Source organism: Falco biarmicus, chromosome 4 (genome assembly GCF_023638135.1).
Source record: "Falco biarmicus isolate bFalBia1 chromosome 4, bFalBia1.pri, whole genome shotgun sequence".
Taxonomy (NCBI): Eukaryota; Metazoa; Chordata; class Aves; order Falconiformes; family Falconidae; genus Falco; species Falco biarmicus.
The window spans coordinates 75,532,777-75,555,780 of record NC_079291.1 but is presented as its reverse complement, the minus strand read 5'-3'; the positions used below and the strand labels follow the sequence as shown (position 1 = coordinate 75,555,780).

Below are 23,004 nucleotides of genomic sequence, written 5' to 3'. Positions count from 1 at the left end.
CCAAGAGGATCCTTGCAAGATGAGTTTGTAAACATTTACTTTTAGTGTAGTGGCAAAATTAATGGCTCCATCTTCAACTTATCCAAAAGGATTGCTCTTTCATTTCCTTCATTTTCCCTCTGTCTCACTGCAAGTCAGAACCGATTTGAAGCCATGGATCTTACCTCTGTGGCTGAGAAGTGTTAGCTCCTTTATAAATAGACCGGTTTTAATATTTAAAGTGTTGGACTGGTACCTTAGAAAAAGCATTTGGGGATTTTAATGAAATATTTAAATGCTTGAAAGCAGTCCTTCAGCAAGGCTGTTTTTCAGCACTGAATACTTCTGGAGGCTGCCAGTCCCAGAGCTGCTACTGAATTCTGACAGGGACACGCAGCTCTGGGAAGGTGCCCTAGCTTGCTGTTATTTAGCTGGGCAAGGCATTTCAAAATATAGTTCTAAGGCATAACCTTGCAGGTTGTTTTCCAGCCAGATATTTTAGGACTGTTCAATAGCAAGGTGACTGGGAGTCCAATTCTCCTATTGCAGTCATGAATACCGAATGTGGCCAGTATTAATAAATAAGATAAAAGTGAAATTAAAGTGTTTCATAAAGGGTTGTGAGGACACGGCCAAACTGGAGACTAAAGCTAGCATGGTTTAGATGAGATCACTGTGGAAATATTTTCCTTACTGGTTTCTTTCTAGTCTCCATATGCAGAGGGTCTAATGGTGATGTGGCATTGATGGAGGAGGACACACAGCACACTGCAGGTGGGCACCGGGAAGCTCACTGCAAACGTCCTGAGCGGAGCATCTAGTGCAAGTCAGCAAGCAGAGTCAAAGCACTCCCTGCCAGACACATCTGCCCTGTGTCTGGTGCAGGTGTTTGGGGCTATAAGTTATACTATTTTACAAAATGTCATCTAAGAATATTTTCCAGGAAGTGACCTCTCTGCTTGTTGTGCTTATGGATTAGCAGAATGTGACTGAATAGGAATTTACGTCCAATTATCTCCAAGTCCCAGTAACATTTTTGAAGGCACGATCTATGATAAATATTTAACTGTTTCAGAGAGATTACAGCTTAAGAAAAAGAGACATCAGCAAGGATGAAAGAGGTGAAAGACAAAAAAAAAAAGATGGTTTACAAGCAGTTCTTTTTAAAACAGACAAACGTAGCACCTTGAATCAGGTATTTCTGAAAGAAGGCTGTCTTGTGGAAGGCAAACTAAAGGACAACCATTGGGAAGCCTAGTGGGATTGAAAGGAAAGAGGAGGATAGGAGCTGTGAGGGCACCTACGGAGAGATTATTCATATTTTCCATTTCTTGGATTCGAAAGCCTGCTCCAGAAATCAGTCCTTCATACTGCACATAGCTACTCGCCAGTTACTCCCTAGGTGTCTCTGAATCACATCTGCCTCATTTACTGACAAAAGCAACTTGTTATTACAGTCAGCGCAGTGCAGCTCATAAAGCTGTGAAAGTGGGAGCTGCAGTCAATGGTGTCTTGTGCATCATCAACAATTGCTAGCTAAGTGCTGATTTGAGAACCATTATATCAGGGGATGACGAATGATGGCTAGGGAACATGGCTCGATCCTCACGTCAGCAGCCTGAGCTAGTGACCCTGGCAGTTGCTGAGAGCCCAAACAAGCTACCTGCATCTGCTTATTTCCAGAGAGATATTTGCTAGGAAAAAAGATGAGCACTGTATCCAGTCCCCACACAGCTACCATTTTGTCATTACTAAAATCAATCAAACCAATAAAGTTATACATTATATAAGGCTAGTCTGTCGATATTAAAATAAATCAAATCAATAAGGTTAAAATAAGGTTATGTATATAACCCTACAATATATAATAAACTTATTGTAATACATATCATGTTCTATTTACTAACAGACACAGAGAAGTAAGGTCAATGCCATCATCAGATCTGGGGCACATATATAAAAAGCAGAACAGCAAGGAGCATCGGGAAAGGAAAAGTAACTCATTCTGCACATGGGAAAGTTTGCGTTACTGAACTTGGCAACACAAATGCACTTGAGAAAGCCCAAGTGATGGGAATAATGCATACCAGATGGACACTCAGCAGCAAAGAGGAAACCTACTGCTGAATGGCTAAGGGGAGCTTTTGCTGTCATACTGGAAAAGAAGTGGCGCTGGCTTGCATGCCACATGCTGAAGTCATTGGTATATTTTGGGATCACTCAGATCTGCATTTTTTAAGGCCTGCACATAATGCATATAAATCAATGACCACCGAAGGCAGTAAAAGGACAACTCCAAATGATTTTATGTCCACAATCTAATATGCTTGAAAGAAGAAAGTAAGGCTGGAAAGTAAGATGTCAATGTGGCCTGAACTGATAAGCTTGGAGAAGCAGAGAAGAAAGGCACCGACTGACTGCCAGGCCACCCACATACGGAGGAGTTAGCACTTCCAGGAAAGTAAGTAAACAGTTCTTGGAGATAGCAAGGTAATGAAGTCTGCACATGTAGGAGACATGGTGAAAATAACTGACACTATGACCTAAGTTGAGTGACAGATGAGCTAACTTACTGAAAGAGGAATGAACGACCAAGTCTCAGGAGCAAGCCTATCCAGGACAGGTGCTGGGATTGGATACACCTTGAGCACGGAGAGCGTCCATCTGCCAAAGACACTGGGCAGATGGAACCCCTCCTGGAGCCACCTGTGCAAACAGGAACGCAGCCAAAAGCCACTTCCTTGCAGACTTGTTAAGAAATCAGATTTCTAAGAGCTGGACACTTAAGTAATCCCATAGGGAGAGCTCTAGAGAACTTAAACTTCTCCAGCTAAAATATCTGTAAGAGAGAATACGACTTAGAAAAAAAAAATTTAGTGTATAGCTCAAATACAAGAGCAAATGTATTGCAAGAATTGTGGTCCTTTCTACCCCACTGCTGTCTGCACCAATCCTTAAAAGTTTTACTATGAAAAATAACAAAAATAGCCGTGGATCATGATTATTGTTGTGCTGGGCACTCCATATGCTTTCTGAAAGTGCAGCATACAAGAATGATCAGAGACCTATAGCTTCTAACAGTTAAAAGATTAGATATGGACCAAGCAGATGACCATCAAGGGAAATGTGAGCTCTTCCCAAGAAAGACAGCATAAGTAGGAGAAGTAAACTCCTGCTGGAATTCTCTAATCAGAATAAAATTCCTCCCAACCAAGAAGCTGGAGAAAGAGCAAAGACAGGATGTTCTCCAGCTGCTAGAAACCAAGGGAAAGATCCACCTTCCCTCCTAGAAATGAAAGGAAAGTGGGCAGAGAAAGGATTAGGCTGTGCAGCTGCATGGCAGCGCTCAGCGTCGGCTGCACATTTCTTTCCAGGACACAGAAACTCTTAAAACCAAGCTAACTTCAGATTAGTGGTCTGGTCTCCAGCCTGTAAAGTACATTACATGTTCCTTACTGCCACTAAACAGATATATTGGAGCACTGCGCCTAAAATGAACCACCAGAAAAGCAGGACAGTATAAGTCATACTTGTTCTTCATGAATTTAAGTTGATGTCAAGAGATCTTAGTGGGCAAGTGGAGTTATGTTTGAGAAAATCACAGGAGGCAGCAAGTTTTCCTAGTTTACCATCTGTACGGCAGAGCTCTTGGAGAGGATTTCAGGTGTTTACATCCTGACTAGCTAATGCCTTTGGATTTCCCCACAAACTTCCTTTTCACAAACACAGCTGCATTGCTTATCAAGTTTGACTTTCAGCAATTTATCAGATTCAACCCAGGTTACAGCTTTTCCCCCCACACCCCAAATGCCCCATATAGCAACAACTTGAGAACATTTCCTGTTGACTCCAGAATAAAAGTATTCTGGCTTGATAACCACTCAATCTGCAGCTGCAGAGCTCTGTCCAAGCCATAATTGTTACTCTAGGACTGGAGCAGCCCTCCGGTAAACGTCTAATTACTATTCACTGCACATGCAAAGCAGAGCCGTGTTCCTTTTGAGCAGCCTCAGCAGGCTCGATTTGAAGATTTCACTGTTCTTGAGGAGACCTCATTTGCATGACTTCAGACAGGACTCTCTCTGAACACCTTGTGCATAAGGCATTGCCTCCTTACAACCCGAGGCACCAAGAGCTGGTCAGTACCCACAGCAGGTGAAAGAGAAATGGCTTTGGCCAGACTTACATCGGCCACGGGGATGAGAGTGTCAGCAAGGTGACCAATTCGGTTCTTTCTGTACAGCCAGGACATCAGCAGTATCCCCAGAGCCACATCAATCAGCAGAGAGACAAAGATGTTGGCTTTCCTACATGCAGGATAAAGAGAAACAGTGTTAGACAAAAAGGAAGGACATTGTTTAATGTTTCAATGGCAATTGTTGACTTCATTTACATAGCATCTTTAATGTCCCAGGGAACCAGGACAATTTACTGAAGAGGCACAGTACAGAGATCTTTTGACTTTCACTGGTGTGCTGCTACTTCTGTGGCCAAACACGGAGCCACTCAGCGCCTGCCACACCACAAAACCTTTTTTAGTAAGGGGAGTCCCCTTTAGTAAGGGGACTGAAGCTACAAAGAGGAATGTTAGACAAAGTCTGTAGTACACATATAATTGGGGGGATTTACCAATACTAAGGGCACCAGCACTTGGAGCATCCACACTGAGATCAGTTGGCTTTCCAAGAGGTATACTTTAGTTGAACCACTAGTCAACGTAATTTAAAATAAGTGTTTCTGGGTACATACACACACCCAGAAGGGCTGATGAACTGCCCCTTCACTGCTAGAGTTTCTGAATGAAATTCCATGACGTGAGTTATTCGGGAAATCAGATTAAACAATCACAGTTACTTCTGGCCTTCAAATCTGCTAATCTATTTTAAGTGTTCACTGGGAGTCTATTACTGCAGGATCAGAGAACCACACAGAACAAGACTCGCTGTGTAATGGCCGTAGGGCATTCAATATCTGTCTCAGATCTCTGCCTCTCCCTGTTCCACTCACTGTGCTGCATGTTTGCTTTTTCTGCTACACTGACTCGTTACTGCTGCTGGAGTTTCGTCTGCCGTTACTGCAAGAAAGAGTCCCCAAATAAGTGGGTGAAAGAGGGGATTATTAAACTTTTCTGCTCTTACGGAAAGTGCACTGAATACTGATTGTAGAATTTGGTTAACAGCAGCATGTGTGAAAGCAATGAGCTTGTGGGAGTAACGATAGCAAAGCACTACACACACGGGTGCAGCACAAGCTTTCTGTGGGCAATATCCTGGTCACTTTTCCCAAGCTAGGGAAAAAGGCATCTATCTGGCAAAAGGCATAATTAATAAAAACAAAGTGCACAGCAAAGATCTGCAAACTAGCAGGGAGTAGAACGAGGAAGGCAACATGACATGGTGCAGTGAGGATGGACCCCACAGTACTGTGCGGGCAGAAGATCTGTGGTTTGGGTTCCCCAGAGGAGACAGGGCTAGAGCAGAGCTATGCATGGCTTTATATGTACTCCATACCTCATTAGCTGAGACTCATTTTGAGCCTTCTTGTTGCTGCTGATGACCTGGAGGTGCTGCAGGCGATATCCCAGCTGTTCACAAGTTGAGAGTTTGCTCCATAAGAAAGACAAAGGCCAAAACTTCAGCACCCTGCAAAAACACGAAGGGATTTAGTTTTGCCGTATAACTGGCTGTCCAGCGTACAAACTCCACATAAAACATTCAGTGGAAAGTTAAGGTTGTGCAACCAGAGACGGTGTCAACATATTGTCATTAAAGAATATTAGATGTTAACTACTCTCATAAAGTTTAAGAGAATTAAGGCAGCCTTTCCAGACCGAGACATTTAAAGCAGACAACCCAACCTATCATTTCCATTCTGTAAAACCACATGCCTCACTTGCTCTTTCAAGGAAGCCAGAAGGCAATCCTGATTCCACCCTCCGCTTTGGGATACATCACTGGGATTGCACACTGCTCTGAGTCTCCAAAGGACTGGAGTCAAGGCAGTTGGATTCCTAGCAGGAACTAAAAACATCAGTGTGTCAGCAACGTTGTTCTCACACCAAATCCAAAACACAACACTACACCAACTACTACAAAGAAAATTAACTCTATCCCAGCCGAAACCAGGATGGTATCCACCCCTTATTCCATACCGTTTACGTCATGCTATACTTTCCAATACATCATCACCTTTTCTGTCTTTTAATATACACACACAGATAGCACTCCCTTAGTCTACGGGCATCCCCCTGAAAATCCATTGAGTTCATTTGGTCCATGACATTGGGCTCCATCTGTCACAACAGTCTTTCAAGGCAGGAAAGATGGTATGAGGTGTTGGATGGTTGAATCTTGAAGCCATTTTGGATTCTATCACCACTGCGCTGGTCTGGTTCCACCAAAGTTCATTCTTTGTAGTACGGCAATCGGAAGAGAGTTGCGTTCAGATCTCCAAATCCAGAGTGGTAGAGCTTGCTGCAACAAACAGCTGCATTTCTCCTTGCAGTTTCTGTCCCATTTCCCACCTCTTTTCTTTTTCTTCCACTTGATCCTTTTCTTCTTTATTAATTCCAAATTTCTTTCTTAGGGTCTTCATTTCCACCGTCTGTCAACTGCCTTGCCAAGGGTGACCAGCATTATGAAGATAATAGAACATTTAGCATTTAATTTGGTTTCAAAGTTAACATCCACATTAGGCTTGCAGAGGAGGAAATATTCACACTGTTCTTTTTTTATGACTCAAAGAAAAGCACTAAGTGACGCTCAATTATTTTTGGGAGTTACTTTTATTACCACACAACCTATAAAGATGGGAACAATGGTGATTTGTGTAGTCTAAAATGATACCATGGGATGCAGGCTGCTCAGAGAATGCATATTAACAGTACAGCAACACAGAGCACCATGTTTGTTGTGGGGAATAAAATCTGAGGCAGACATAATTTGGATCATTTCTTTCCTGTATGCAATGGTTGTTTCACTCTTTTTACAGTGTTTCACTGTAAAAATAAGTAAAACTTCTTATTAAGGGTCCAGGAATCTATGTTCACTTTCAGTCACTTCCTTCACCTACTCTTGCTTACTGCTTTGGCATGTTCCTTCAGTTTACATTCATTCCAAATGCTAAAATTATTCCTTGTATCCTGCTTCGCTTTTGAAATTGTACAGTTCTTTGGATCGTTAGTGAACATGGCCTGGAGATGTCCCTGCAAAGTGTGCATGCCTTCCTCAGATTTCATGGCCCCCATTTCATTTCCCCATGCCCCCCAGATTTCATCTGGGGGACTTCAGCCTGTTGGCCAGCAGCAGAGTGCCTTCAGGTCTGGCCTGGATAAAACACAGGATGGGCAGACTGGGGCTCCAGCTGCAATTTCTACATTTTAGACAAATTGCAAGTGTATGGTTCATTCAGAAACCCTGCTCGGTTCACTGTGGTTGCTACCCCCTTCCTCCTCCCTTCCTCCTGAGCCCTTTCAACCATCCTTTGTGTAAGGTTTCTCAGCTTAAAAAACAGAGTGCTGAAGTCCCCCCTTCCCCCTCCCCATACAGATTTCAGACACATTGGTTTTGAAATACACAGTGTACTGTGAATCATTCTTAATTTGAGGCCTCCAAATTACTCAGCTCTTTGTTACAGCCTCCCACCTTAGAGACAAATGAATGCACTGTTCCTCAGCTGACTTGTCAGGAGGTGATATCTAAAGTGGCGGAGGAAAGAGCACTGTGCAGGGGAGGGAGACACAGGGGGCACCAGCACTGGCCACTGATCTCGATGACCTGGGTTCACAGATGCACCGAGGCACAAGTGCAGATGAGTTTTCTCTTCCAATTATATCCTAGCCCCGTGCTTACAAATTCTGGTGTGGCAAACCTTTGCTAAAGCAGAGAACTGCACTTGAAATGCAAAGCAGGGGGAAGAAGAAACACTACCTGTGTGATTATGTACAGACGGCTGAAGGTGAAAAATTACTGGTCAAACCAATAGCTGCCCAGTTCAAGCAGAAAGCAGCGGCTCTGGGCCCTGTGCTGAACACTCCCTGGGCTGACAGCCTCCCCACCCTCTCCCAGCCACGTGTGCCTCTTGCCATCCATTGCTGCTCCACGGCTCCCCAAGCTACAGGCAGCTACCCTGTGGGTCACCCACCGACCAGACACCCTGGGCAAAGGAAAGGACAGGCTGCTGCTCTCTTCTGCCCCATCCCCAGGAGCACCCCAACGCGTGCACCCACGGCAGCCTGCAATGGCTAAACGCATCGCCTTGATTGAACAGGATGGGCCCAAAGACACCTCAGAGGTCCGTGCTTGTCTGTGCTACAGCTGACTCTCTTCTCTTTTCACTTAACACCAAGAGGACAACCTCTATTCCACTTACACGCTTTCTCTGGAAAGTAAATACATACACATACTTATTTAAATAAAAATACAAACATACTGCAAAAAGCTCAATATAATAGTTGCAAGATGTACTATGGGAGCTCTCATCTCCAGGAGTTACTGCGGAGGAAAGCCAAAAATACTTCTTGCGTGGTCTCCTACCCCTATGCATATTGACTATGCATTGCCATAAATGCTCCCACTTGTTTACCACACAGTATATAGGATGATTTTCAGAAGTGCAATGGAAAACCAACCACGTAAAAAAACCCCAACCAACAACAAAAAACCCAGTGATATTGTGTCATTGCATTATTTAAGCAGCAGGAGATCTTTGGGGTGTTTCCAAATACAAATAATTTTAGCAATACATTAAAATAGCCTGCATGAGTAAAACTTGATTTTTCAATTCAGGTTTTTTTTCTAAGAGTGAGAGTGGATTTTTCAGATATCAGATGAAAAGCAGTCTTTCTGAGTCAGGATCACATGCAAATATTAAAGCTCCATTAACCAGAACCCCTGGCTGTCTTTTTGCTCCAAGCCAGAACCTGAAGGAAGAGTGCCTCCCTCCTTGATGAGGAATCAGAGGTCACAGTGTTTGTAAATAGACATTTTTAGAGTTTCTTGCCTCAGTACTTAACCACCCTGATGTCCCCAACAGCACACTTGAGACCTTCAGCAGTAACGGCAATCCCGCAGCCCAGTCCCTCTGCAGAGAGGATTGCAATGGCCACCCCTTAGCACAAGGTGGTGCTGAAGAAATGCCTTAATTTAAGATGTACAGGACTTGAGAGCTCGCGGTAAACTGGATGTCAGCGTTCACCTTCTGAGATTTCTAAGGCTGCTGCCCGGCTTCCCCAGCACAAATACACAACAGTGGCATATCTAAAAAGCCCCGAGCCTCTGCAGCCTGAGGGGACATCACTGACCTCTTTCTTTGGCTTTTGAAAGCTGACCATCCCTTAACATCACAAAGACCTGGGAAAGAATCAGGTCCTGTGACTAGAAGGAACAAAAACCTGGCAGATCTTTATTTTATGGGACATCCTGTCCCATTCCAGCACTGGGAGGAGGGGACTGGAAGGACACCTGCATGTACCATCTTGAACCCTCCCTGCCTTGTGTATGTTGGCACAAAGGAGGTTGTACCACACATCATGCTAGATTGAACCAAATTAAATTAAATGACTTAGGTCAAGCAGGAGGTTTGTTATAAAGCCAGATACTAATCTCTGTTCGCCAAGATTGACCTTTTAAAACACCTGTAAGACAGGCAAATATAATGCCGATACTATGGGTGAATAAAACAAAGCAGAAAAAAATCTGTACCTCCCAAGGTTATGGACAAGTTCAACCTAGGTTTACGTGCAGCAAGTCTCGCATTCTGCCTGCTGGTGCGTAGCTGGCTGCTAGCCTGGCCGCTGCTCTGGCTCAAAATGTCGGTAATGGGCTTAGGAAAAGCTGAAATCAGAAAAGCTCCTGATAAGCTGGGTACCAGATACCTGTGCCCAACCTGCCACACTAAGCTTGAACTCCCAAGTTATGCTTAGACTGTGGCCTTCTGGAGACCTGCGAGGCTTGGGCTTAACCTGATGCTAAACCTGGTCCAAGTCCTAGCACTGACGAAGGTGGTCACATCTGACCTTGAGACCAAGTGCCTATGCAGAAAAGGATCATCCTGTTTGTTGGTAGTCGCACACAGGCCACGGACAGCCAGACAAAGGACCTTCAGAGCTGACTCCCAGTCTTCCACCAAGCCACAAAGTTCTGACTTAGTTACCACTAACAACCATTAATGCAGAGTCAGCATCTACAGAGCAGTCCCAGGAACCAGTGGTCCCTGATTATATCAGGATTGAGGCTGACCCTAAATCTCTCCCAATAGAGTAATCCAAAACCAGACAGTGTTCCCTTTGTGCATCAAAATGCCTAATCCAGCTGTTCAGAAAATCTTTGCATATGAAGAGTTTCACTGTAATTTTTTTATGACAATATCATACAACTGGAAACCTGTTAGAAGACTCCATTCCCCATACCCTTAGGCTGTACTTGAGAAGATTTATCCATGAATACAATAGTAGCTGTTATCCAAATTTCATCAATTAAAGTGTCCCCTTGCAGCTTGGAACCTGAACTGCACTCCCTTCTCCGGCACAACCTCTTCAGGCAGGCTGACCACATGTGTTATTAAGCTTTATACACAGAAGCTTCTCCCCTTCAAATCTGCTCAGAATTCCTCTTTAGTGCAAGCACTTGCCACTCATTACATTTGAAGCATCCTATTCAGTGTCATGGTTGTGACAATGGGATTTCTCCAAGGATTAACATAGACCAGCATTCCCTGTAACCTGCTGTAAGGTGCCAAGGTTGCAACACCAGCACCTGTTAGAGACACGATGGATTTAGACACATATTTGCTGAAGTTTCACAACTGGGATTCATAGCAAACAGGGAGTAGGGAGTCCTAGTTATCGAGCCATTAAGGAGATCCTCATGTCATTCTGTCAGCCATGGAATAGCTGGAAACCCAGTATTTCAGCTGTGATGAAACTGAAGTGGGGCTGAGCTCCCCCTGCTGCAAATGGGGAGGAGGTAAGTGCCTCCCCAGAAAATGTCCCAGCCCCGTGAAGAGCTCTATCCTATCTGAGGGAGTCTTTAGCTTTGCGTTTTCAACAGAGCTCCTCAAACTCTAATAGCAGCTCGGCAGCAGCCTGTTTCCAACAGAAAGATTTTGGGTCAGCTGTGTTTCTCACTGGGGTTGAGCAGGAACCCTGCAAATGCCTAAACATGAATTACATTTCCAGGCAAAATGTAAGCTGGCCAGTGTCACGTTACTTACCTGCTCCTGCAGATCCCAGAGATAACTGAAAGCAGGAATGTCAGCAGCATGCACGCAGGCACAGAGGCCTGCTTCAACAGCTCCACGATGATACTAGCTTCAACGCCATCTGACTGCCAGTGGGTCAGCTTAATGGGCCCATCATCGTACCTGTCCGTCATGAACAGCATCTTACTCTTTGCAACTGTGTCAAAGATGGCAGAGAGCTTTGAAGCATCATCTGCCTTGCGGTCAGTGGAGGCAGCTGTGTCCAAAGGGGGATGCAGATGGGAAAGCATGACTTTGCGCTGGTCATAGTACACTAAGATGATTTCTTCCTCCTTAGGGTTGTTAGAGTGTTTCTGAAGAGTAGAACAGCTCCAGAATTTGCTGTTCCCCTCTTTGCTTATCTGAATCCACGGCTCATGGGAGAATATTGTCCCAAGGTCTTCCAAGAACTCACTCAGACTCTCTTCTTTCTCCTGTTTGCTGTTGCTCCATGAGCCAAGCACAGAAACATTGACTTTAGTCACTCGTTGGACTTCACTGACATACTGCTTCACCTGGACAGGAATAAAAGGGAAATGGACCACAGCAAGGATAACAGCAGAGTTCTGTTCCGAGATCCACCGGCCGATCAAAATGCCACTCTCTGCTGAGGAGCAGCATGATGGAAAGAAGACTTTAAGTACCATGGCAGCAACCCTGGAACAATGGTACACCTGTGAACAAATGCAGAAATAAAACTTGAGAATGGCAATTAAATGCAAGGAAAATCTGAGCTGACCAAAGGCACTGGGGATGAGGACCAACCAAGTTTTAAAACAGTAAGTTCAACCACTTGCCGAACGACATTAGTGACAGCCAACAGACATACACACGTCAGAGAAGTATTTAGGAGGTTCCTGACAGTCAGCAGTTTTTGAAGTGAGGGGTGGCAAGACTGGACTTTCTCAGCAAAGCCCTTCTCCAAGTCCTGGTGCAATCTTTCATGACAGCACACTGATAAGCACAGCCCGCTGGACCAGCCAAGATTAGGAATCCATCCAGCCTCAGCTCTGACACTGGATGTGCTTGAGCACTTCCTAGAGAAGGGACATCATAGCACACCGTGATGTCTCTGGGGAACACCACCTCCTGTACTGACAATGAGATATAAGTTTATGCTATAAAGCCAGATAATGTCAGCGCCTCCTTCATCACCCACGACCCCAGAGCTGTGAGCTGTGCTCTGCAACAAACTCACTGAACAACCTTGGTCAGATCACTCATCTCCTCTTGTCTCACTCCCCTCATCTGGAAACAGAGATGGTAACTTTGTCAAAAGGGACCATAGTGATTAACTGATTGAAGTTTATGTAGTAGTTTTAATTCATTAGATACAAGATCCTAAAGAATGAAGAAGCACCTGTGCTTTATCAGTGTTCTTTACAATGTTTTTCTTCATATCATTTAAGAACACATCTCAATGGCTTTGTAAGACTTTACAAAAAGGAGCTTTGAGGCAGTTGACAATGTCTCTTTAAATAAGGTGGAGGTTTCGAACAGAAATATAATTGCAGTAAGGAAGGCGCTGACACAGAACAGTCAGCATCCGGCACCCGTTGTCCTTTCCTGTCCTTCAGTGCTTTGTTAGAGATGTGAAAACTCTGCAGGCCCCCGAGGCTGGCTCCTCTGTGAGGGACCCAGTCAGTCGGAAAGAGGAACACAGAATGTATTTATAACACGTAGAAAGGATGTGCAAGGTGAAGGTCCCTCGTGGTTTTGGTTTTCTCTTTTTAATACAGGACAATTGATCTAGTAAATCTCAGCACCTGGCAATTTGCTATGGCATGAGGCAGCGATGGGGAAGCAGCAAAGGCGAACAATTAACCTACTCCCAGCCCCACAGCTCCGCCAAGTACAGCGGTAGGAAATATCGGCTCACCTCACGGATGAGTTGTCAGCCCCTCGAGGCAGCAAGGTGAAGTTTCCTTGTTGAACAGCTCGCTCCTCTGATGGGCAAAGCACCACAGTTGCTGCGTTTGCAAGGATTAATGGTTTTTTTCCCTGGAACTGAATTTTCCCTTTTACTGCAAAACTGCAAAGCACACCCCAAGACCTCCCCTCAGACAGGCATACGGGTGCTCCTGAGGGATTCTGCTCACAGCATGCTGCTGGAAGCAGAGTCTTCACAGGTGCCGAGGGCACCGAGCACTGTCCCTCGCTGTCCCACAGACCCTCCAGCCCATGGCAAGATTTGGAGGCTACAGAGGGACTTCCATCCCTCTCTCTTTGACCAGAGGGATAAGCTTGGAGCTGTGAAGCCTATAAGGAAGCAGGATCTCAGAAGAACCTCAAATACTATGTGTTTTTCCAAAGGACTACAAGCCTCTAGCAGAAGGAGAACGGAAGTGGAAAGGCATACCAAAGGAAGGGTAGGAAAATGGCAGATGTGACAGCCTGGGACTGTAAGGGTGCAGGACACCAGGCATGGGAAAGTCCGAAGACATGCAGTACAACTGGGAAACGTCATCTTTCACTAGACAGTTTAATGACTATTAGACCCAAATGGACTGAAAAAGCAAGACATCGAAGCTCATCTTTCACTTCTATTGAATTAGCTACTTAATTAATGATTCAGGTATTTTTTGATGTTTTTTTCCTCTGGAAGACCACAAAGACATCGAAGGACACATCCTATCTAGAAGAGTTGCTCCTGACACACATAGGAAACTTTGGTGAAAATCTGCTGACAGACACAATTAATTACACTGATCCTTAAAAAAGTTTGATATAAAACATGTCATTTTGCTTTTCCTTCTTTTAGAAAGACTGCGGTCTGTCCAAGGGTACTGACCAAGATATTCTTCCCTTCACTACCTCTCCTACCTCCTTGCCTAACCCATTGTTAATGAAACATTATCAGGTGAGATGACATTTGCTTCATGATTTAGCTTTAGGTTTGAAAAAGGATTTTCATTTTTTTGCCCTAAGACCTACAGACATATTCCTAGGAAAAAGGAAATAAATTATATAAATACAGGGGCTATGAAAGGCAAAATAACGGATTGAACATGTTGGGAATGTACATAAACACATATGCTCAGGAATTATTTAAAATAATATAAATTTAGCTAGAGTGATAACATTCTAGCTACAGTGCAATACCAAAATATTACAAGTGAAGTTCACCAATAACTGCATACTCTAAAAAAGTGAAATTGAGCTTGGTATTTTAAAGAACCCAGAGATAAATGAGGAAGGTAAGTACCTGAGTGGGGTTTCTCAGTATTTCTGTTTTGATTCCCAAAGCTACCACCAGTAATACTGGACAGATAACCTTTTAAAGTTGATTTTTCTATTCTTCTTTTTCCTCAAGAGATGCCACAATTGTTTCAGAGTATTGCTACAAGAGACTTCCAGTGTCTCTGCACAGCTGTCCTTCTTAAAGGTTTGTTCATCCATTGGACATTTTGAAGAATTATCAACTGACTCTTAATCCAAACATTTATTTCTCACCAAGATTTTTTTAAAGATAGCCACAGTCATCTGAGAATACTTCTTATGGAGGAGAAACACTTCTCATGTTCATGTGAGTTTTCTCTCTTACACCCTTCCCAACCTTTTAAATGAATTAAGTTTTATGCAGCTAACTACACTGGCTATAGCTCAGGTTCAATGGTACCCAAGCACATGATCTCTCCTTTGGCTGCTGCAGATATGGCAGTGAAGGCTCCGATACAATTTTCAGGCTGTACAAAATACCTTGACAGTTGAAAACCAGCCCATCAACTATTTGTACAGTGACAGGGCAGATGGTGAGTGGGGAGCTGGCCTGGGCGCTCAGGCAGCAGGGCTGGTGTTCCCAAACCCACAACCAGCCGTGCGTCCTACCTTACTCATTTCAATCGACTGTCTGAAATCTAAAGTTGACATTTTAAATGTCATCACAGTCAACAGTTTCATTGCTGCTAACTTTAACAGAAATATCCTACCAATATACTTAGTCCGTGCTCGTGAAGTGCCTAAAGCCTTGCCGACCGCTCATTTCTGCTGGAAATCCCCAGCTCTTCCCCCACTCCGCGAGATGCCACACAGCATCAACGCAACCATCTCGCCCGCAGCAAAACCAACAGCGGACAGCGCCTAAAATGCATTAACGCAACCAGCAAACGAAGAAAGGGCCCCAGGGCTGATTCATTTCAGATCTTTAGACAGAAAAGTCGAGGTGAACAGCGGGACGCAGCCCCAGCCTCACCACGCCGGCTGCCCCACGCCAAGGGGCGCCCACCCCGTGACAGGGCCGCCACGCCAAGGGGCGCCCACCCCCCGGCAGCCCCCCCCCAGCAGCCCCAGGGCCCTCGGCGGGGCTCGGGGCCGCGGGCCCGCAGCAGGCCAGCCAGGCCATCCCGGGGCAACGGGGCCGCCTCCCTACAAAGCCCACCAACTTGTTGCTCAGCCAGTTTTTTTGTGGTTTTTAAATGTGATCTCTGGGCATGGGTGGGCTGAGAGGCAGCAGCAGTGCGGTACTTCACCCGCCCCCCGCCACCCCTCGTTCAAGCCCAAGGCAGAGGTAAGCCCCCCACCCCGGCCCTCGGGCCGCCCCTAAAACGCCCGCAGGGCCCGGGCCGCGCCGCCCCCGGGCTGATGCAGCCGGTACGGGCTCCTGGCCCCGGCGGGGGGAGCCCCAGGCCGCTGAGGGCAGGCCTGCCGCCCCGCGCCCCCCGCCACCGCTCGGACCGGCCCGCCGCCGCCTACCGCCCGCTCCGCCAGGCCGGCCGCTTCCGGGGGCTGTGCACCGCGCCGGGCCCGGCCGGCGCCGGGAACCGGGCTCCCGCGTTCCGCCCGCGCCGCTCTCCCCGTTCCCCCGGTGTTTAGGGCCGCGCCGCCCTGGAGAGGGCCCGGAACCGCGGCGAGGGCTGCCCCGGCTCACCCAGCAGCGCTGCTCACCGGCGGCTCGGCCCGCGCCTTCCGCCGGGCCCGGGGATGGGCGGCGGGGCCCGGCGGGGCCGGCCGATAGGGAGCGGCGCGCCCAGCCGCCAGGCGGGCCGTGCCCCCCCCCTGCTCGCCGTTCCCTACGGGATCCCCTTGTCCTCACGGGACCCTGCCGTCCCCTGTCCCAAAGGCCAGGGGCTCACCTTGCCCCACAGGACCCCGCAGTCCCCGTCCATGCCACCTCAGCGTGGCAGCAGCCTGTGGGTGCCGGTGCCCAGGACCCCCCCATCCAGGAGTTCCCCACCTGTGTCCCAGCAGCAGGCTGGGGAGGACACTGAGGGGGTCCCACGTGGAGAGGGAGAGTGGGTCAGGGGCGCAGGCCCCACGGGGTGGCCCAGAGGGAAGGGTTTGGGCTGTTTTATGTTGGGTGCCACAGAACAGGAGGTAAGGTGGCAGGAGATGGTTTTTTATGGGAGGTCCTGTGACAGGAGGGGATGGGACAGGCTCACCCCACTCGTGCAGACCCCATGGACCCCTCTGTGCTGCAGGGCTGCTCCGCTCTGCAGGGACAGGGTGGCTGTGAGGGCCCTTTAGGGCCGGGAAGGAGAGAGGGTCCTCTCGGGGCTCGACTGGCCCAGGTAGTGGTGACTGGACTCAGGTCTCAGACACCGGCAGAGGAGCCATGGAGCACCATGCCCGTGCCAAGGACTTGGGGCGGGGGGGGGGGGGCGACACGAGAACGCCCTCCCTCTGCCACCCCACCTTGCATGCTCTCCCTGGCCTCTGCTGATAAAGGCACCGTGTGCGGGACAGCAGCACAGCAGGGCACGCTCAGCGCCAGGCTGAGGGTTGGCGTGAGCAATTCTTAGGTGCCCACATGCAATTTACTCCATGCAGTAGTTGTTGCTTCCCTGCAGAGGTCAGGAATGCAGCACAGAAGGAGTTACCTTCATTTTACCATTCTACTGAATCTCCTGCAAGCCCAGCGTGCCAGGGAGAGCATGGCTGCCAGCTCCACCTGCCCTCACCGCTTCCCGTTGCGCTCTGGCATCAGGAGCAGAACCGCGGCCACATGAAAACGGTGTGCAGGGAGGAGAAATATTTATATTATCTTTGCAAAAACACACAAGATCTCAAGGGCGGGGTGGTGAGTTTGCTGAGGCACCAACGTGTGGCCAATTCTGAGTATCTCAGTCCTCCTTCAGCTACTCTGGCGGGTCCAAGAAACTCCGAGCTGGTCTAGTCCTTGCTTCTGCCATCTGGAGAAGCTGGAGGGCGATAAGGCAGTCAAGTATGGGGACAATGCCTGGCTGTGGGAGCAGTGGAGCTCACAGCCCACCAGCAGACCCACAGCTCAGCGGGGCTGCGGTGGAATGAACCCCAGTCCCTGCCTGGCTGTGAGGCTGGGGTCACTGCGTCATGCCCTGGGGCTGGCAGGGCCTTAAGGGGACCTCACACAGTACTTAAAGGCTTTGATGCAGTTCTCCCCTGTGTCTGCCACAAAGAGGTGCCCAAAGGAGGAGCAAGCCACACCGGCAGGCCTCCGCAGCCCTGTGGACACCAGGCAGATGGGAGCCCCATGCTCTGGGAACAAGTGGACTGTACGGCGCTGCTCGTCTGCCACCAGGATGCTGCCGTCCACGTCAACACAGACCCCGGCTGGGTTGCCAAACTGGTGTCCGTATTTTCTGCTGAGGGAGCAGAGGAGCTTACGGCTGCTTGTGAAGACCTTGACATCTCCGCACTCCTCGCTTACCACAAAGCCTCCACTGGGTGCTGGGCTGACATAGCAAGGTCCCTGCAGGTCAGGGACTGAGTGGATATTGAGCATCTTGAAGGCATGGTCCAGAGCAAAGCTGTGGACTTGGCCTTGTGCATAGTCTGCTACCAAGATCTTGCCCATGGAGTCTACTCCAATACCCCTGGGGGAACCAACCTTTCTGATCTGTATCCATTCCCCCTTGGAAGGGCTGGTGTGAGGGTTGAACACCCAGATGGCTCCATTCATCATATCGGCTACAGCCACCATTCCCATCCGAGTTACAGTCACACCTTCTGGCAAAAAAGTGCTGCTTTTCTTCCCCGTTTGCCAGCAGGGCAGGGACCGCAGCGTTTGGCCTGTGCTGCTGAGGACATGGACCCAGGGAGCACTCTCAGCTGTCACATAGATGGAGCCATCCAGGGAGCAGTGGATTCCACTTACTCCCCCATAGCGGCTGCCAGTGGGATTGGGGATCCGCTGGACCAGGTTGTCCTGGCAATAGTGGAGGAGGTTCTTAATATTGTCCAGATCTCTACACAGGCTTTTGGCCTTATCTGCTAGCTGGTGGACTTGGTGCTCTGTCACCATGCCCATGCCACGCTGGCTGCTCAGCAGTGGGCTGGCTGTCTGGAGCGTGGCCGTTGACTTCAGCTGGAGGGTGTATATGGTTTTCAGAAGCTTCTCCTTTTGCTGGCTGGTCTCCAGAGCGTAGTCCATGACGAATCTCTTGTCCCTGTTTGGGGGAAGCAGTAGGACTGTTACCATCCCTGCCTGCTTCTGTGTCTGGGGACATGATCTGAGCGCAGGTGCTTGCTGTCTGCCCAGGGCCAAGGTGTTGGTACTAGTCTGGATTCACACCGATGCAACAGAGACCAGATCTCAGCCCTGCTGGCTAATTACGTGCTCAGGATATAAAGACAAACAGGGACCATGGCACAAAAATGAGTCAGCAAGCTGGTTCTGCAGCTGGAGGAACCAGCCAAAAAGGTCCATCAGCTTTGACAGCGTGGCTGGTGCCAGATCTGGCCTGAGGATTTCTGCGTGAAGGAGAGCTCTGTGTGTAAGCACACTGACTGGCAACTCCACCTCTCCAGTTCCCAAGATCAGTGGCTTCTCTCAGGCCTTTAATGCTTCCTAACCCTATTTTCTGTAAGCCTCATCTCTCCAAACCATGCTCAGTCCATGCTAACACCTGAGACACTGAGGATGACTATTCCTCTGCTCCCACATGGCTCAGATGTCACACTTGGCCAGGGTCTTTACTAAGGACAGCCCCCTCCCCATCCAAATAAGTTATTCCTGAAACAGCCAGTAACTTGTCAGGAAGAAAGGAGGTACTGCTCTGAAGGACACATTCAACTTACATGATTTTTTCAGACACAAGAGCCACAATAACTACAATTTTTTTTGTCCTCCTGTTTTAAAACCATAAGGAATGAACGAGCCCCCCAAAAGGCAGAGCTAACAGCCCAGCTTTGCTGTGTGCTCCCTGGGGGCTGGCTGGACCACAGCACGTAGCACACAGCCAGGAGCTGGTAAGAGAAATGTGGCCTCATGTAAGTTCCTGGAGAGGCAGAAGTTAACTCCGCTTTAAATGTGATTATAATTAGTATTATAATGGACACACTTGGCTGTTCAGAGTTGTTTGCAAGCCACCGCTCCACCTTTGTCACCTTGTGTCCCATTATTGCCTGGTGTCATGTGCTCTATACTGCCTGCAAAGGTAACGCTTCCCCAAAGCACAGCTGAAGGGAACCGTGCTGGGCTAAGGCATAAGAGCGCACATTGTCCTTCCCCTGTCAAATACCGCAACTGTCTGAAAATCACCCCCCGAATACCTGCAGAGCTATCAAATGCAAATACATGATGGTGGGGATGAGTGTGAATACGGCAGGAATCCAGTTTCTGCTGGTTTTGGGGCCTGGGAACAACTTTGCCACCTTCCCCAAAGTGGCTGTGCTTTGTGTTTGGCAGCAGACACCTGCTCGGTGGAAGCAAGCCCTCCGCTGCCCCCCGTGACTGCTTGTTGGGGTGCTCCTTCAGAGCTGGACAGAATTCAAAATCCAAGAAATTGGATTTTACAGGTGAGGAAACTGAGTCACCGCCAGGGAGCCAGTGTGGCAGCCACCACACACTCAGCACCAGAGTGCCCACCGTGCTTCCTGGGTGCTGAGCACCCACAGCTGCCATCAGACCCACGGTGGTGTGTCCTGAGCCTTGGATCATTCATGGGTCTAAGCCCAGAAAGAGGGCCCTGACACTGTCCCCAGCACAGCTCAGGCCAACGACTGATGTGTGACCACGAGCCCAGCCCAACAGATCTGGTACCTCTGTTCTGATGCCTTGGGGGCTGCCTGTCCTTCCCTGGCGGTGCTGCCCTCCCACCGGCTCCGTCCTGCTCCCTTGCTGGGCTCAGGGCAGCAGGGCTGAGCGATGTTGTGTTGTTAGTGACGGGCAATTGCCCTTGAGTCTGGGTAAACACAAAAGCTCCTTCTGCTGACAACCAGAAGCAGCGAGACCAGGGCTGATATGCTCGGTTTTTATTCCCTGCTGGTCTCATGCCCAGAGAGAAGGTGCCTTTCGTCCAGGATCTATGGCCCATCTACCCACCCCTGCCAGAGGGAGGAGAAGCCCTCTGAGGAGAAGAAGGGACCATGTGGGGCTTTTATGTAGAGGTAATGAGGCTGATTTGCTGAACCTAACCCTGAGTGTGAGACACAGCTGCTGGGGTGGGACGGGGACACTTTCACATCTTGAATCAGGGCTCCTGCCTTGTCTCACCTCTGCTTCACTGTCTCAGCGTGTGCTCCCAGCCTGGGCACTGTGCGGCTGTGTGCCTCAGTCCCCCTGCTTGCGAGAAGGGGACGGGTGATTTTTGCCATGTCAGGCTTTGAGGTCCAGCGATGGAGAAGCTCCAGGAAGAGGCAGATCCGCCGGGACTCCTGGGACAGCCCCCTCACCATCTCTATGCTGCTCAACCCTGGCCATGTGTGGAGTTGGCGGTGACATTTATCAGTCCAGCTGAAACAAAGAGGGTCAGGAGCAAAAGCAGAGTCAGCCGGGACCAGCCTGCCCCCCCTCCCTGGCAGTGCCTGCTGGCAGTGCTCAGCCCACCCTTGCCCGCAGAGAGCTCAAAGCACCCACCTCAAACCTGGCCAAGGAATGAAAAAGCTTGTGTCTGTTCTGTACCCAGATGGGCCAAAGGTAAATGAAGTTTGGATCAGACTTCCCCCACCTTTTGGCGTGCTTGGAGGGGCTGCGTGTGCCTGGCCCTTTGGACGAAGGAAGCGAGCTGGGGTCTGGCTGGCTGCAGGAGCTGCGGGATGGGGATCTGCCTCCGGAGCACCAGGGCTGGGCGCTCCTCTCTTGGTGTTTAGGGCCCTTCTGGTCCTGTATCAGCGTATCCCCAAAGCGCAGTCTGGGAGGCTGCTTTCAGACCTATTACAAGCCAAAATTACAAAAATAACTTGACATGACAAGCGGCGGGGCCACTCCATCCGAGCCCCAGCAGGACAGTAGGCAGCTTCAAAAACCATCTCCCAGGGCAACAGGGTCTGACCTTTTGTTTTGCTGTTGTGTGCTCCATCACCAGGATAAACAAACACAGCCTGGCCCTGGGGCTCCCGTTCACCTTTCCAGGACTGTGGCTCTGTCACAACCTGTTTGAAAGCCATCCCCGGACCCCAGGAGATGCCTGTGTCATGGCAGGGCCCTGGCACAGCCCATGCCCACACCGACACTGGGAGCTGCTGGGTTCAAGGACGAGGGCATGGTCAGGCTGCCGGCACTGGGGTGGACCAAAGGGAAGAGAGTTTGGGTCCAGTTCAGGCTTTCCTGGAGCACATAACTTGCAGGTATTAGTGGTGAACTTCTCCCCTTGCAGCTTTTCCTCCCCTGGCTCAGGGACAGCAGCTCTTGCTTGAGTGTCCAGAAGGAACGTGCAAGCCGTAGGTCTCTGCCAGTCCCCGTGCCCAGGGAGACAGGCACGACACCTACCTGGCACTGTGCATGTGTGCAGGGAGCCAGCGGGAGATCCCATTGGACAAACCAATGTCATTGCCTACCTAATCACAGACTTGTGGAAAAAAACTTGAACCCATCCATCAAGAATATTTCCCTATCTAGAGCACGCTGCCACGGCTGGGGAGAGGGTTGGGGGGACACAGATGGCCACATTGTCAATGGGGTGTTAATTGTCATGGTGCAAAGAAACCCTCATGTAGCTCAGGTCCATGCTGGACACTGGAGCAGCCCAGCCCTGAGGGTCCCAGCAGCCCCCAGCCTGCCCCAGACCACCGTCAGCACAGGGACATTTAGGCCAAGGCTCTGATTTTTTGCTGGGAGCAGAAGTGGGTGGCTGTGGGGACGAAGCAGGGCGGTGGGCGGGTGTCCGGCTGGCTGGGGCTGGACGCGGGCTTGTGGTTGCAGATGCCAGGCAGCTCTGTCTGTCCGAATAACCAGGGTGGTGATTGGCACTAATCAAAAAGATGCAAAGCACCGCGTGTGCATGTGTGTGAGTGTGCAACAGAAACTGTTGTGAGAGATTTTGGTGGGAAGCTGGAAAATCTGCTGCACAGCCACATACAGAGAACACGATCACCAGCCTGAGCCGAGCCCCCATCCTGGCTGCACTCCCCCACTGTGCCCAGCTGGGGACACACAGGGGGCTGGGGGCGACACTGGGGGACAGTGCTCTTGGAGCCTGATCCCCCATGCAGGCTGGGGCTGGGGCTCCCTAAACCCTGTTACATGGAGATGAGAGTGGGAACTCAACTCCTCTTCAGGCATCACAGAAATCCCTCCAGGAAGGAAAGTTGTAACTAATCTGGTCCCTAAAACTGCCCTGGCACTGTCCCTAAAACTGCCCTGGCACTGTCCTCTGGCCAGCACGGACACCTTGGCATCCCCACTGCTGGTTAGCTAACCCATGGAGAAGATTCTCCAGGGTCTGATAAGGGCTCAGCTGATGCCTTGGCTTCTCCCTTGCTCTGTTCCTCCTCCACAGCCTCCCACTCTCACCAGGCTCACAAGAGGATTAGGAAGTTAATCCTCTTTGAGACATCAAGCTCCCTGTTGAGCCTGACTGAAAGGGCCAAAAGCTGCTAAGCACAGCGGGGTGCTGACACAAAGCCCCTATTCTGCCAGCAGCAGTCCCC

At 49.2% G+C, this 23,004-nt stretch overlaps 2 protein-coding genes across 10 annotated transcripts in view; both read right to left on the bottom strand.

Moving 5' to 3' along the window:
* Positions 1 to 17,137, bottom strand: part of PIGQ (phosphatidylinositol glycan anchor biosynthesis class Q) — a 38,823-nt gene extending 21,686 nt beyond the window's left edge. For 2 of the 9 annotated variants that reach the window (XR_008821274.1, XM_056334854.1), the window contains exons 1-4: positions 16,290 to 16,508; positions 11,191 to 11,891; positions 5,490 to 5,621; positions 4,166 to 4,286 (exon numbers count right to left, since the gene is read on the bottom strand). Coding sequence is in view for 8 of the 9 variants with exons in the window: in XM_056334854.1 (XP_056190829.1) it covers positions 4,166 to 4,286; positions 5,490 to 5,621; positions 11,191 to 11,891; positions 16,290 to 16,322 (987 nt within the window). In the remaining variant the exon portion in view is untranslated. The other 7 variants (XM_056334855.1, XM_056334860.1, XM_056334862.1 and 4 more) reach the window with 7 other exon arrangements.
* Positions 17,138 to 17,206: 69 nt separating this feature from the next.
* On the bottom strand, positions 17,207 to 20,179 carry NHLRC4 (NHL repeat containing 4). Its single transcript, XM_056334863.1, has one exon. The coding sequence runs from the start codon at positions 18,611 to 18,613 to the stop codon at positions 17,528 to 17,530; it is 1,086 nt and encodes a 361-aa protein (XP_056190838.1). The 5' UTR covers positions 18,614 to 20,179; the 3' UTR covers positions 17,207 to 17,527.
* Between the last annotated feature and the right edge of the window lie 2,825 nt (positions 20,180 to 23,004).

Excerpts from the sequence above, each read along its gene's own strand:
- NHLRC4 (XM_056334863.1), bottom strand. The coding sequence starts at position 18,613 with ATGGTAACAGTCCTACTGCTTCCCCCAAACAGGGACAAGAGATTCGTC.